General features: G+C 30.6%; 1 protein-coding gene across 2 annotated transcripts in view; it reads left to right on the top strand.

Moving 5' to 3' along the window:
* Positions 1-16,886, top strand: part of SEMA3A (semaphorin 3A) — a 233,973-nt gene that overhangs the window by 197,245 nt on the left and 19,842 nt on the right. For both annotated transcript variants that reach the window (XM_036230307.1, XM_036230306.1), the window contains exons 12-15: positions 536-755; positions 3,656-3,747; positions 11,726-11,767; positions 15,810-15,967. In XM_036230307.1, the coding sequence (XP_036086200.1) occupies positions 536-755; positions 3,656-3,747; positions 11,726-11,767; positions 15,810-15,967 (512 nt within the window). The remainder of the gene's footprint in view (positions 1-535; positions 756-3,655; positions 3,748-11,725; positions 11,768-15,809; positions 15,968-16,886) is intronic.

Genomic DNA, 16,886 nt, shown 5'->3' with positions numbered 1-16,886 from the left:
ACATTGTTAAACACTGAACAATACCTCTCCAGAGACAGTACTTTTCGTAATTCTTGAAGTTCTTTTCCATGGCTGTCAGAAATAAGCAATAAAGAATAGTTTATATTGGCTATTTGTATTTCACCATTTGCCATACAATAAAAATCAAATGTATCCAAGAAAATTATTCTGTTTCTCTAATCTAATAATTAACTATATGTAGTTTAAACGTATAGTATATTAGTGGTGGTGCCACACTAATAAAGGCATCAGATCCTCCCATACACTGAATTCATTAGATGCATTTGAAATTTTTGGTAAGAAATTGTGACATAACTAAATCCCATTGAGATGTAAGATGTATGTAAGAAATATATAGTACATATTACAACTACTAATTTGAGTAACTTTTCTTTTTAGTTTATTGGTTAATTAACTTTAAAAAAATCATCACAAGTTTAGATTCCTAGACCATTTTGGTCATATATCATTATAAAATTTATATTCCTATTCATTATATTTTAATCAAAAGACATTCTTCTCTTTATCTTAATAGTGTCCCAGCAAAACATTTGGTGGATTTGACTCTACGAAAGACCTTCCAGATGATGTTATAATGTTTGCAAGAAGTCATCCAGCCATGTACAATCCGGTGTTTCCTATTAATAACCGCCCAATAATGATCAAAACAGATGTGAATTATCAGTTTACACAAATCGTAGTGGATAGAGTGGATGCAGAAGATGGCCAGTATGATGTCATGTTTATTGGAACAGGTAAAAGTTTTAAGTTCAGTTCTAAATTTTCTTCCAGCCCACTGAGTTTAACCAATTAAATAGCCTAAGAAGTGAGAAAGTTTTCATAATCCCTCTCAAGATACAGTTAACTTCTAATAACTGACTAATAATCTAAACATCCTACCATTATAATGTGTTATCTTTTAAGCAAGTTGACATATAGTAAATTAAATTTCCTTTTCAATCAAAAGTTGATAAATGTAATCAGGTAAAGGTAATGATTAGGTGAACAATTGATGTCTGTAATTAACTAATAACTCTTTTCTGGACAGTGGCTTTTTAGAACAAATACTCAAACCATACCAATTCTCAACATTCAATAATGGTTTCTGAATAAATTTATGCAAAATTATCTGAACTCTAAAATTACCATAGGGAGCAAACCTTCCAGCAGATAAAATCTGACAACGAAATTTGTTCAGTGTTTTGGCATACAATGAGAAAAAACAAAACATAGCACTTCATCAGAACAGTAACAAAATGGACCTAAGGAATCATCAGGTACATTTTAGATTCATTTGTATAGAAACTTAACAACATATTTTTACTAATTCCATGATTAGAAACAAACTTTTTGCAGGTATATTTTCAGAAAGCATTCCCTTGCTATTTTGAGATATTATTTTATTTCTCCCCTACTCTCTTTAATAATACTATTTTGAAAGTACCAGTTACAAATTCAAAACTTGTTACTTAGGGTCAGATTCCAAGGTAATAAATTTCTAGTTTCCATTAGCATTGTTAACTGACATAAATCAATGGGAAACAGAGTGAGTGCTCCACTGAAACCTTGTATAATAACATTTATTTTCCCTTGGAGAGAAACAGAAAAAATTGCATTAACTACAGAGGAGTGGCAACTGTGCAGTAAGTGATGTAAAGACTTAAAGTTTTATAATGAAATTGTGAAATAACTTATGTTATCAAGTGTAACAGTGTTCAGGTTCTGAGTGATACATTACAGTCTACTTTTACGAGTGAGAAAGTTTCTCAATCAGAAGAATCCCATTGAGATTCAGTTTGATAAAGTCAATGAATTTATCAAATATTGATTTCTGGTTATAAATATTTTCAGAAATGATATAATGATAAGATTTCTCTTCAATAAATATTAGTTTATCATTTAATGTCTATCATTTATAATAGAGCTCTCTATGGAGTAATTAAGTTTGTTCACTGTCACACTTGCCTCTTTCTTCACCCCTGGCTTTAACACATTGAGAAGTCTCTCACTCATTGTCAGTGCAGCAAAAGCTTGCTTCCAGCTATTTGACCAGAGAAACCCAATCATGAGTTTTAATTTCTCTTGGACACAAGTTGTCCTTAAAGAAACCAATTTCATGAGCATGTTGAATGTCCGATGGTGTGGATGGCTATCATGGCTATCGGTGAGCACAGACCAGGGTCATCTGTCAGCAAAGTAAATTGATTACAGTAATTTTATCTTTTAACTAAGTAGCACATCATAGTGTATTGACCCTAGTTGAGTAATATGATTCAATTTGTGTGAAATTGTTTGAAATACTACTCAGCAAAACTTGATCTGGAACACAGATAAAGTTATGTTTGGATACTGGAGACCTGTCAGAGGCAATGAGTAGATTAACCTAATTTACCTTTAATCCTTGTTGTTATGAGTAGTCTAAGGTCCTGTAAACATAGAAGGATCCTCTTAAAAGAGGGCTTTTTTTTTTTTTTTTTTTTTTAACTTTACAAGGGATACACCTAGCAATCTTTTTAAATCTCCCATGGCACATCATATTGATTCCCTGAAAATTCCTATCAATGATATGAATATGCTGAATTATTTTCCTGGTATAATTTCTTTATGGGCAAGACTTTCTTCTCAAATGAGTCCACTAAATTTGATTAAAATGAGCAATTGAAGCTAAAAATAATTGATCAGCTGACCATAATTGGAATGTTGAAGAGTCAATTTTATTTTTAAATTTAATAAGGCCCTGTTCTTTATTCTGTCAAGGAGTAGAAACATGTCTGTAAAAACTGGAAAATCAATGTCTTTCTAAACAAACTTAGAGTAAAAATGACAGCTCTTGTCATTAAAACAACTTCTCTATTTTAACAATAGAAATTAGTATAAATAATCTTGAAATTTCTATAAAATGTATTCAGTTTAACAGTTTTGTGTGTGTGTGTGTGTGATATATGCTCCTGAATTTTAAGTGTCTTTAGTACTCTAAACTTGATTAATCAATATGCTAACCAAAACTGATTAACCAATTATTAGGAGGAAAAAAAAAAAAAAAACACTGTAATAAGTAACCTAAGGTTTTTTTTTTTTTTATTTTGAGAAATCAGGTTATTGTCTTTCATCACTTAATAGTCACTGAGCTGTTTTTAGGGCCTTCTAATTATTAAAGTTTTTCAGCTTCTGAAGCTCTAACTATTGTACTTTTTTCTGTTGCTTCACAACATTCCTTGCATTTGACATCTATATTAAATTTTCATAGTAGTTCCTGATTTTATAACAAAAGTGAAAAAAACTTATCATATCAAAACATATTATTTTTAGTTTTTTTCTGAGAAATCTGACAATTGAGATTAAAAATAATAAAAATAATTCATCTAACTTAGTGATTATTACATATTTTTAATTATGCAAGTTCAGGATAAAATCGTCTTCAAAGATTTATATATTTCTAAAAATCCAATTCTTTTTATTTCACAGCTATGTTTATAGTTAATCTATTATAGGAAATGCATTTGAATATATATTTTAATAATGCTGCAAAAATACAAATTAAAAGAAAGGCTGAGGTTAAAATGTTCTTTCTGTTCAAATACTGATTCCATTCATTAACTCTAAACTCTATTTAGATCTAGTTAAATTGTGCTCTTCTCCTTCGCTTTCTTTCAAGATGTTGGAACCGTCCTTAAAGTAGTTTCAATTCCTAAGGAGACTTGGCATGATTTAGAAGAAGTTCTGCTAGAAGAAATGACAGTTTTTCGGGTGAGTGCTGCTTAATTTCAAGTGTCAACAAGTTCACATGTATGTCTTTCCCCCAGGACAGCTGCACACTGAACTTGGTATGGACTAGTCTAGCATACCCTTCTAATTAGCTTGTCAATTAGAAAGCCAGACACTAGTCAAAATAAATCTTGAAATTTTCAATGCTAGTTAACCTAAAAATGTAAAGAAATATATTCTTTGCTCATATTTTCTTTTCTCAGTGATAAAATATAAGATGTACATTTTACATTATTTATGTAAGTTACCTCAATGAACAAACTCTATGCAGTCCCTAACACCCAAAATCTTCTCTTTCATACTTTTTGGTAGAACTTGGATGATAGGTAACTTCCATGAATATGTTAAGGGAAATACCTTCAGAATGATGGGAATGAAGATGTTTCAACGATTGTGTAGTTTATTCATGAATTGCTTTATCATATTTTCTTAAAGAAATCATTTGTTTTGGAAAAATGAGTTTGAGGTTTTTGTATCACTGGTGGCAAATTTGTTATGGATTCCTAGTCTACGCATTTAAGAAATGTATAGATATTTGTCCCTTTGGCCTGAGTTATGATGGCCCAGGTTTATATCAGATTTGGGGTAGAGACAGCAGGCTGTAGATTGATATGAGAGGGGAGAATTGAAGTAATATAACATATACCACATACCTGTTATTCCTTTTGGAAAACTAACTCATAGAAAGAGTTTGAATTGAAGCATACCTCGATAGGAATTATTTATGAGATATGACAGGAAAATAGATACCTATAAAAGGTGTTATTTCAATTTTGCTACAAGAATAGAGGAAACATATGAGACAGCAAAATAGACTGGAATTAAAAGAATTGTGCGGACGAAATGAGAAAACGTTGGATCTAGTTTCACAACTTAAAAATTTATCTCATTTAGTCTCCAGGTGTCTTAGATACTTTACCTATTAAATGAAACAACTGGATTAAATTTTTCAGTCAATTAAGCATTTTAATTGTAAGCAGTCTCCCCAAGGCTTTTCTTAGCTCCATGTTTCTTGACCAGTCTATTAACCCAATAGGGCCCTTGCTCACTGTTAAGTACTATTTTGAAGAGAAAATAAAGTGTAATATGGCATGCTCCTAATATATTCAATTAAAATTATGATTAGCATTGAAACAGATAACTATTAAATCATGACGTAGACATCTTGTAATAACAACCAAACAATGTTCTAGTGTAAAGAGTTTAAGCTCTTCACTTATATCTACGTGGCATTTCTGTTAGCAGCACTTATATGATCCCTTTCAGTTTTTCCATTAGTGAAAAAGCGAGAATGATGCCTACTCCACAAGTAGGCTAGAAGAATTAAAGGTACAATATGTATAGTGTCCAAGACAGTGCTAGATACTGGGCTCAATATTTTATTGTTAAGATATATATTTTGGAGACTTAAAACAAGCGACACTTAAGCCACATTTTGAGTAGCGTTTCTACTAATTCTTGGTTTAAGTATTCAAAATAATAAAATTGCCATAGCTATATTATAATTTTTTTTTAATCAGGCACTTTGGACTTATTTACACCTGGTATAGAGTGATGTCTAATCCCTGTGGTTCACTAGGTTCCATTACAGTATTTACACATTTCTACTTTAACCTACAAATTTCAAAAATACAATTATCCAAATGGACTGTGTTAGCAATATAGAGTCCATCTAGACTTAGCAAACAAATTATGGGCACTGAAGGATGGATAAATAAATTGCTGTCTTAACATCCATTGTCCTGTCTCCCAGAGCCTAAAATATATTTTCAACTAACATTGATTAAATGAATGAAGGAATTAGTATTGATGAAAAAATGAAATATGAGAAATTAAGATTAAGGTTTTCCTCAGGGAAACCACGCTTCACATGAGGGGTGAGAGAGTGAAGATGATAAACTGAGAACAGCAACAAGTTATACTGTTGATTATACCTAATATTACTCTATAGTAGAAAATATTTTTTACTAATTCTGAATATTTTGAAATTTATATTGCCACCACCGTTGCAAATGAAGTTATAGGAGATACTAAAATATTATGTTAACTTAAGAATTTCTTAATGATTTTCAGAATCTATTTACATATGGATTTATTGTGGTTCATTTGTATATTCATTTATTATATATTTCTTTAAAATTTATCATTAATTCGACCACAAACAAATATATTCTACCTACCATGGTTCTGGCAAATGCAAAGTTGTGATGATTCAGAGATGAACAAAACATGGTCCCTGACCATATGCAGCTTACAGATTCTTACATATTCTCCCTCATAATTTCAAGGACTTAATTTGCTATCTCTGAGTACAATTAAGTTTTATCTTGTATAATTGTATCAAGTCATGTTATGCCATTTTAAGAATAAGTTTTTTTATCATTTAATTATTTTCTGGGACTTCATTAATCAGAACGTGCATAAATTTTAGTAAAAATATATTCAAACTTATTTTCATTTCCCATATCTCTGGGATTTTTAAGCTTACATTCCACATCTTAGCTATATTCTTTAGTACATTAATAAAAATTTTAGTTTAAGAAGATATAAATTTATACTGATTAAATGACTTTTAAAAAATCTTGACAGATCGGGAGCCAACAATCTTACAAGCACAAATATTTAATATCCATTAGATTGTGTTAGTATATTGCAGTTTTGAGAGACCTATACAACTGAATTTCACCTATGATGACTATTAAATGACATTTATGTAATTTTTAAGACATTATGAACAAGGTTCTTTATCAATCTCTTACAATTAAGTTCAATAAGTGATATTGTGCTGGCATGGAAATAATTGTTTATGAGTTTATGATTTTGTAAAAAGATTGTTTGCAACTTAGAACATCTCTCTTTTCATAGATAAATGTTCTAGCTTGCTCCCATATTCTCTGCTATGTGTTATTGTCATTACTATTTTTTTTTCACTCAAGTAGACAAAACATATTTGGGTAGAGTTTAGAGAAATATTTACTTTCAGCATTCTATTCTATCAGGCAAAGTTCACACATATATTGTGGTCTAGCAATTGGAATGTTTCACTGTCAAATTTTGTTTAATTTTGCAGCAGGAGGAAAAAACTCAACACATTAAAGCAATTGCTATATAAAGTGAAACAAGCAGAGAAATGTTATAGTTTCTATATTTCCATTTGAGCCTCACAAGTCATTCCATTTCATTAAAAAAAAAAAAAAAAAAGTTAACCTGAGCATTACAGTAGTTTGACAAGGTAAATAGACAAAGAACAAATTTACAGTCATAGTGGTATCTGATACTCTTGGATTATAAAAAGAAAGACATTTACTGTCAACCAACCAGTTAATTTTACCATAATATCATCTCCAGAAGACCATGTTCATTATGGGTCCTTGCTAGACTGAATAACCAAATCTAATATAAAATCCTGAATTAAATCCAGTAATATGTCCATGGCTATCTTGAGATTGGTTTTAGGAAAATACTCTGGCTAATCACAGAACATTCCAGTGGTTTCAGTTACATCCAAGATACTTTTTATTCTGGGTGAAATCAAATCCCAATCAGAGGATCGAAAGAAAAATATTTCTCTGTAATAAAATTTCCACTTTAGAGTAAAATTTTAATAGGTAATAAGTGAAATAAAATTGGCATTTATATAGGACTCTAGAAATGACTTTGAATTGTCATTATATATTCAAAATGGTATTAAAGTACTAAGACATAAGCCTGATTCCAAGTATTATCATAATCATAAATCTGTATTTGAATCATATTTACTATGTGATACTGAACAAATTGGTTATAGTCAATTCATCTTTGACTTCTTCATTTCATAAATTTTTAGAGGTTTGTTTGAATTAAAATTACTAGTCAATGGTAGTTATCATTAACTAGTTATACTAATGTAAGTCTTTTTTAAAATAATGCTTGAAAAATCCACATCTATACCTTGTTAAAAATATGCAAAAGATATCAAAACCAGACATATGTTGATTTTTATTTTACTCAATGTGAGATTTTCTTTCCAGTTCAGTCAAAAAGGGTTTTATTTTTCAGACAGTATGGTATTACATCAAATTGCAGTGCATTCAGTACAATAGGTTTTATTTATAGTCTCATTGACTGCAAAGGATTTCAAGTCAGTTACATCAATAACACATGCATTTTAAATCCAATTTATGCAATATTCCATGAACAGCTGAACAAATAAATGAGTTAATTTTCATTAGAATGTAAAACATAATTGATGCTTTCCAAAACCTAGACTATTATACTCATTCTAAAGTAGTGTCCACTTGCTTAGCATCCAGGGAGCTATGTCATATTCTCCTAGGAGCAGCAGGTTGAAAAGCTCTGCTAGCGCCAAAGTTTAATAAGGACTAGATTAAAATATCTGAAAAGTACATATTAAATAGTTTTTAAAATGTGCTGTTTTTAATTCTATTTTTACTTGAATACCAATTAAATTTGCAATTGAAACAATTTTCATGAAAAAATGCTTATTAAGTTACAAATGAAAATTATATTTACCACCAGCTATTTCTCAGAAAAGATATATAGCTTTTTAAAATGAATGTTATTTTAATATATTGTCTATTATTATTCAATCATAAGCAGCATATAGTACATGTTATTTCAAATTGTTACTAATTGCTTGGTCTAAGGAATTCTAGGATCTTAATTTAAGAATGTCAAAATCATAATGTGGCACAATGGAGTTTGGTGTGGATTGGGGTTTGTTTCATTATACGATTTAGGTATGAAATAATTCATTTTTATCTACTTTGTAGATATTTAATTCAATGAATATAAAATGTATGATATTGATCAGTTTCACTTTTTTACATCATTTCATTTGTTTTTAAAAGAACTTAGACATAGCTAACTTTTACTTCTATTATATTAGATGTTAGTTCTCTGAGAAACATTTTCCTTGCACTTTGACTATAAAATACATTTCATGAAAGTCTGCATGAAGTTAGCGCTTACATAATCATGTAATCATTTCTCATGCAAAACTATTGGAATGAAAGAAGTTGCTGTGGAAAATTTTCCTAATTCTTCTAAATTCTCTTTTTGGGTTCATTGATTCAAATATGGCATAAACCTAAATACAATAGTTTGCTTTGTCTTTTAAGTTGAAAATCAGTGGTGAATTGTCCCTTTTTTGTGATTTGATACTACTAAATTCTAAAGATCATATCTCTGCATAGATAAAATTGATAGATATTTCTCTCACCATAGTGGTCTTTATGACAGATAATTCCTATAGAAGATTTTTATTTTTTAATATCATTAATTTAAACTACAAAAATAGGAAATTATCAGAAATCTCTAAATTATCCCATTATATTAATTTACATCTTAAATTATTTGTCTCATTTGCGTCTCAGGCAGATTGTCTTAAATTTTCTAAGAAAATGCAGTGCTCAGCTTAGATATTAGTGCTCAAAGATGAAATTTGTGATTCTGTAGCACATGGTGTGTGTATGGGGGGGGGGGTAATTAAAATCACAAGAGCAGTTGAGCTCACCACAAAAGAATGTAGTATCCAATGGAGAGTAAGAAGGATTCAGCAAGGGAAAGCAAATATGTGAGGAATGGCTAAAGGTTGAGAAGACTTTGAAAATAGCTAAGAATAAGTAATTAATAAAGAGTTCCAAAGCAGAAGGAAATTTAATACAGGAAGCAGTCAAGAAGAAATGAGTGGTTGATAGTACCATATTAAACAAAGTCCAGCACTAAAAATATAGACTGAAAGTGTCCCATTCAGCAACACAGTTCTTTGGTGATTTCTGCTTCTGAGATTTATAGGTAACCTCTCTAGAGTAAGGACTAAACTCAGTGGCCTAAGGAATGAATGGCACTGAATGGGATATGAACAAGTTATGATTGTGAGTATAGAATATTTAGATTAGTTTCAAAGAAATCCAGTTAAGCTTAAAGAATTAAGGACTTTTTAAAAAATGGTGGCTGACTTTATCTCATATACATATTCAGTGGAGGGAACAGAGTTTACTGGGAAAAGTAGAAGAGATAGGAGAGAAAGGGGAACATTGATAGAGAATTCATTTATTAATTCACTCATTCATTCATTCATTCAACTATTTATTGAGAACTTATAAATGCCAAGAACAATTCCAGGTGCAATAGATGACAGTGAATAAAACAAAAATCCCAGTGCTGAATTCATGTGTGGCAACAGACAAGAAAGCAAACCAGAGTCGGAACTGGGAGTGTGGGCATCTACTGAGTGATGGAATGAATAAATACTGTTCTTGCTACAAACCTCAGTAGACAGTTTAGACAGTGACCATCCATTGTTCTCAGATTTTCTCTCAGTGATGACTTCCATGAAACATCCTTTTATTGACTTTTTTTTCCCCTTCCTCTCAGTTCTTAGTTATTCAGCCCCGCTCCCTACCTGCAGAGAAGAGCTTATCTTAAACTCTGCTTTAGCACATAGGAGTGTTGGGGGGACTCATAAGACACAAGATAAATGTTATATATAAAATTATATATAACTATGATATGTCATATATATATAATACCTATGATAAATGCACACAAATTTCATATATGCATACATATTCTTAGATAGTGATAAGTACTAAAGAGAAAAACTAAAGGATATACAAGTGCATGTGTGTGTGTGTGTGTGTATGTGTGTGTGTGTGAGAGAGAGAGAGAGAGAGAGAGAATAAGAGAAGAAACATTTGAAGTAACATTATGTGCCAAACATCTTTTGTAAAGTGCTTTATATTAACTTATTTATATTAACTTCTCGGCCACTCTGTGAGAAAGGTACTGCCATACTCATTTTTTCAGAGAAGAAAATTGAATTACAAAGAGTTTATGTGCGTCACCTAATAACACACTTCTGGCCAGGTTTGAGTCACTATTTGAATTCATGCAGTTTGGCTCCAGAATCCACCTCTTTATACTTTCTTTAGGGCTCACCTACACAGTGAATCCTTTTAAGATTATTCTTCCTACTTAACCCTCCATCTCATTAGCCACCTCTGAAACCCCAAGCAATATATTTTTTAGTGTTGTGTTTGTCATTGATGAAATATATAATGGAACACAGTTCCGTGAAAGTGAATCTAAGAGGATACAAGCAAATGTGTTCAAGTGAATGGCATTGGTAGTCTCAGTTAATCAAAAGACAGTATTTACTTAGGCAACTACATGCATTCATGATAGGCTTCAGTAGAACAGTCCTTGGAAACTGGAAACATCAAATACTATCAGCTCGTCATTGGTGTTATTAGGAGCTGGCCTGGTGCTCTCAGCCAGGCCATCGTATTCTCGAGGAGAACATATAAATTTTCACAGAACATCAGAAGTAGACAGGGTAATAGAAAATTGGTGATTCAATAGAAAAGTTAAGATCTTTCTAAAATTATGTCTGAATACAAGCAAGAACATAAACACTGTTAAACCCATAAAAAAAAAAAAGGCCAAATCTCCCTATCCTGCCTACATAAGTGATTACTACTTTTTACCAACCCGTTTTATCCTCACTCTGTTCTTCCCTCCTTATAAATAAGATTTATGAATAAACTTGATTATAGAATTACTTCTGCTTTTTGATAGCATCCAATGCAGAACAAAGTCCCGTTTCCTTGAATCCTCTCTCATATCAGCTAACACAAGCCCAAAAAGTAAGTGCTTTTCAACACTTACTATGAAGTCCCATGGTCTCCCTTATTGCAACGAGCAGTAAACCCAATTTGATCAACTACCGGTGTGTTCCTAATGGTCTTTGGCTAGAGGACATTAATACACTCTTATCATATGTTCTACACACTTAACACTTATCTATGTAATTTCTTTGACGTGTCTTATCTCCCAGTTATATTGCTTCTTGCAGGCACCGAAGTTATCTTTCTGAAAACTTAATGCTGGTGTTTGATGTCAATTAATTAATGACTTTTATAATTGACCAAATGGTTCACATTCTTTTCTTCTTTAGGAACCAACTACTATTTCAGCAATGGAGCTTTCCACTAAGCAGGTACTACCATTATGTTTTAAAATCAACATGTCACATTTTGTTAATTCTGTGTTTCAAATCTGTAAATATATTTATGATCCATCAAATTTTGCATATGTATTAACAATTATTTAATAAAATGAAAGAAATATTCTTATAAGTTAGTAGATTAAAAACTAAAGATAATTGTCATTGCCTTCATGTTTTTGACCAATATCATACATATTCTATTAATATATTTCTTATATCATTATTTGTTGTAAATTTTAATTTATGGTATTTCTTTTCAGTCATTATAATATATTTCCAAATATAAATAAATGTATAATTTAATTTAGTTACCATATATAAACAAAATACATTTTGGAAGCTAGTAAAATCATGCACTGGACTACGTATGTTTGGAGGATCTTGACTTAAAAGATAATTTTACTATTTCAGTAGTCTTGTTGTTCTAGAGAAAACATTCAGTTTGGTTAAATATGAAAGGAAAATAGCAAAAATAAAAACAGTCACTGCCAAACGATGTTATTAAATTCCATGAAATCAAAGGTTATAGGCAGCATGTTAGTCTTTCTATTCACATTGAATGAATGCTTTGGCAAGACACTTTGGCAAGAAATGCAGATAATTAAATGCCAATGACATATATAAAATAAATATAATTTTAACTTCTAACAAATTATCTTTCTCCAATAATGTTACCTAGCTTTTCTATCCAGTATATAAATGGTAACTATTAAAAAATAAATAAAAAGGCTTGGATACTGAGTCAAATTAATAGGTTAATCGATTAATTAACAGTAGGGAAAAAACACAGAGTAGGGAGCACCCCTCCTCACTCACTGCAGTGAAAACTTGCATACAAAATTGTTAAATTTTAGAATCATTTGGCTAATATTATTCCTGAACTGTTCATCTCTACCCATGTATAACCACTGTATAAGACACTAAAATACTATGCCATTAAAACTCAGTGTATATATATATATATATCCTGTTCACACGTACATGTCAAAATAGATTGATAATCTCCAAAATATTTACAGAAACTCAGAGTGCAGATATAATTGACCTGATACTGTTACCTTACACTTCGTAAGTATGTGTTCACCTGTTCTTGTAATCTAAAAATTGTCAAATGTTGGCAAGGAAATCTGGGGATTTCCAGGGTGAAAGCGAGCCTGGGATATTATTTTCTGTAATGATTTTTTAAGTTATTTATCCTCTGCTTGGTTTCATTGCCAATCTTAATTACATTATATTTAGTATTGTAAAATATTCCTTTCTGTTTAAAAATTTTTTTTAACTACATTAAGAATTGCCTATTAAATGCAACACATTTCACCGAAAAAAACCCCCAGTTTATCAGTTTAAAATACAATGATGGAAGAAAGTGTCCCTCGCCTTTATTTTCTATTACTGGAAGTTTGATTTCATTAGGTCGCGACTCAATTTCATTCGTGCTCATGGAAATTTTAAAAGTGAGGCATTGTTTCAAAAGGGACAAAGAGTATTGCAACTAATTTTCTAGATAAATGGACTCATCTTCTGCTTTATGACCTGCAACTTGTTAAGGAGGATAGTGAGAAAGCCTGTGGTGATGTTAAATTGGGCAGAAAAAACACATCAGGTTGCTTGCTAGTGACTGGATTATGCTCTGTGATAATTGCAAGCCTCCCCTCTATTTCATTTAAGTAGCATAATTAGTTTTGCAAATTATTAATAGTACTGCAGATTAATTGAAAAATATGAGCTAGTCATTGAGTTGTATTTAATTTTTGGCATTTTTATCACGCTTCAGATTTTCATTACAATAATTTCAGTTGCCATATTTTGGATTTTATATTCTTCCCACATATTATTTTTGTTTTCCTCTTAGAGGGATATGACAGATTTAGATATTATTTAAATAATAACAACTCCTTTATTACACAAGCATTATATTCTTAAAAATCTATAAGTATGAATTTTGCTCATGCTTCTTAACAGCCAACTAGATTAGGTATGACCAATTTGATCAATTTTTTTTTAAATAGTTATGATCATAATATGGGGTTCAGCATGTCTATATTCACCAATACCAATTATGTTTCTGTATATTGCTCTTACATTTTAACTTATTTAATTTCTTTTCGAATATTGTGTCTGTTTTATTTTTTATAATTTACATAGAGATTGCTTGCTTTCAATGCAATCTAAGTGTATTTATTTTTTAATAAGATGCTTTTTTTGGAAGAAAGAAGTAAAGGATAGGAGGAAAAAAGAAATTCCTTTCAGTAGTTAAAGTCTTTGTTAATATTTTTCAAATCATGATCAACTGCTATCCCATTCTGGTTCTGTAGATGTTTTAAGAGAGATACAAATCAATCTAACAGTCTCAACGAAAAGCTTAAAACTACTTCATCTTTTCCTCCCAGGGACTTTATCGTTCTTAATTTGCCACGGTTTGTGTCATCTCTCAATATAACAATAAAAAATAAATATAGTAAAGTTGAACAGCTATAAAATATAATTTATACAAAAATATTATATTATATATGTGTTATATACCATAAAGAGTTTTCATTTACTGGCATAGAATTAGCAATATTTATCAGGATAGCTGCTTCCACAGTGGTTTAGTTTTTATTGTATTACTTTATTCCCCTTTCTTATATTAAGATTACAGTTAATTGCTTAGCTTTAAGCACAGAATTATTTTATATATAAGTGTTTCTTATAACCCCAATAATGTATTTGATTCTAATAGTCACTTTGGTCTTTATTTAATTTACCCATCTATTCACATATGTAAACCATCTTTGGAAGTCTTTTGGAATTACAATTTTATTTATATCCATTGCTGTCAGGCAATTTGTAGTATTTAAAAGAACACACCATAGTCTAGAGAGCAGTTTTTCTGTGATTTTTTAAAAATTTATATAGTTGAGAAATGCATTCTGTTACATGTTTCACTGTTTACACAACTTTTATTTAAAGCTTGGTATAATTATTCAAACTTTAGTGAAAGAAAAGAGAGCTATGACACCAAAAAGAGAAAACACAAAATCATTTCATTTGTATTTCATTTTGTGTTTACATAAATTTGCAACTGGTATGCTATATTGGCTCAACTTTATTCAAAACATTTTTATACTATACTGAAATCCTGGATTAGTCACCGCTAAAAAGTCCCCCCTGACCCACAAATTCTGCTTCATTTGCTAACTCCAAACTAATTGAATAATCACATTGGAGAATCTGGATGCACATATTAAAAATTTTATTAAACATGTTCATTTTATAGATAAGGAAATGAAGTCTTAGAAAAATTACGTGACTGTCCTAAGGTCACACAGCAAGTTAATGTAGGTTAAGACCTAGAAACCAGGAACCTTGATGCCCAATACAGCATTTTTTCACAACACCTGAGCTTTTGGTTCAAGTGTACTACACCAGTCAGAGTGTACTTCATTCCCTCTTTGATGATCTTTCAGGTAAGAAGTAATTTTGTAGCTTCATTAAAAGTAATTTTAGAGAGTTTAAGGACAAACTTTTTACAAATGCAAACATTAAAACTTTGCCCTTTCTCTTCTTAGGAGGGCAAATTGCATCTCAGGAATGTAATAGGACATCCAAGAGTCAGAAGCAAATGATCCCTGCCTCAGGAATACATGGCATTGTAGATAATCTGATTAACTGAAATTACAAATGGTAGAAGTAAAAACAAATGAGTTATCAAAGAACAAAAAACTAGAGTGTCAGCATTACATTGCTCAATGCTTTACTATCTTTAAAAAAAATACTTTTATTTTGATAATTGACATATAACCATTACTGTAATTCTTGGTCTTCCCTTGATTTTATGCTTATAAAATATACCTGTTTCGATAAGATTACGATTTGATCCTACTCTAGTTTAAATGGTCACTGCCAGGCCTTTGACAAAACTACCAATAATGGCATTTTTTTGAAAACCCACAAATGTAGATGTATCTTGATAAGATATGTATAAATACACTTTTTTAAAAAAAATTGAAAACCAAGATAGCTTTGTCATAACAGTAAACTCTTTCCACAGCAACAACTATACATCGGCTCCCTGACGGGGGTTGCCCAGCTCCCTTTACACCGATGCGATATTTACGGGAAAGCCTGCGCAGAATGCTGCCTTGCCCGAGACCCTTACTGTGCCTGGGATGGCTCTTCATGCTCTCGCTATTTTCCTACTGCAAAGAGGTAGGAAAAATATTAGAAATAAATACAAATGTTTGTTATTTATCTCACCTGATTCCATTTTTGGAAAAGCTATCTTCACATAAGTATATAATCTTTTTCTGATGAATAAAAAGAAGTTTAGAGAGCTTCTTTTTTCTTTCTTTCGAATAGTCAAAAGAATCAGAAAAACGTATCATAGAATAATTGAGTGCTAAATGTAATGGGACGAATGGTTTTAATAAATTACTGAGGGAATCTAAAACATCACAATAATATTCTTGAATGTTCGCACTTGGAAATTATGAAGTTTTGCAACTTCGCGTTACACAGGGGGAAAACTGAAGGCCAAAGCCACAGAGAAAGGAACAAAGAAACTAAACTGGGCCTTGTGTTTTTTTACCAAACTGCTCTTTTATCCAAAAATGCTCTTCTTTTTCTGTCCGGCAATATTTTATCCTGGTTTTAAATTTTAATATGGCACCTTATATCCTTGGATGAACAGAATTTTCAGAAAATAATTTATTTAACTTTAGAGTCTTAGAGAGCACAGATACCCAATTATAAAGGTTAAGAAATATTTCTAGTTTTGAAGATATCATATTTTTGTACAATGTTGACTAACTAGCATCAAAATATATCTTTATTTTTACCAAAATATATCTTTATTTGACCTAAGAAATTTAAAAGCTACTATATTATCATGATATCATCTTGTATTTGCAATATTTGAACTTGAAATATAAAACTACATAATAAAATATCTATTTATCAATCTGTAGATATGTATTATACAAATATTTTAAATATATTCTTGGTAATACTTATAAGTATTTTTTCAGTCATGCTTAAATAAAAGTTGCTAAGATATACCTACAAGTTATCTAAAACGATATGCTTATATAAAATTAAATTGCTGTCTGGAATATTGAGTGCATTAGGA

The sequence above is a fragment of the Rousettus aegyptiacus genome, unplaced genomic scaffold, assembly GCF_014176215.1.
Source record: "Rousettus aegyptiacus isolate mRouAeg1 unplaced genomic scaffold, mRouAeg1.p scaffold_m13_p_13, whole genome shotgun sequence".
NCBI lineage: Eukaryota > Metazoa > Chordata > Mammalia > Chiroptera > Pteropodidae > Rousettus > Rousettus aegyptiacus.
This window is presented reverse-complemented; position numbering and strand designations above follow the sequence as displayed.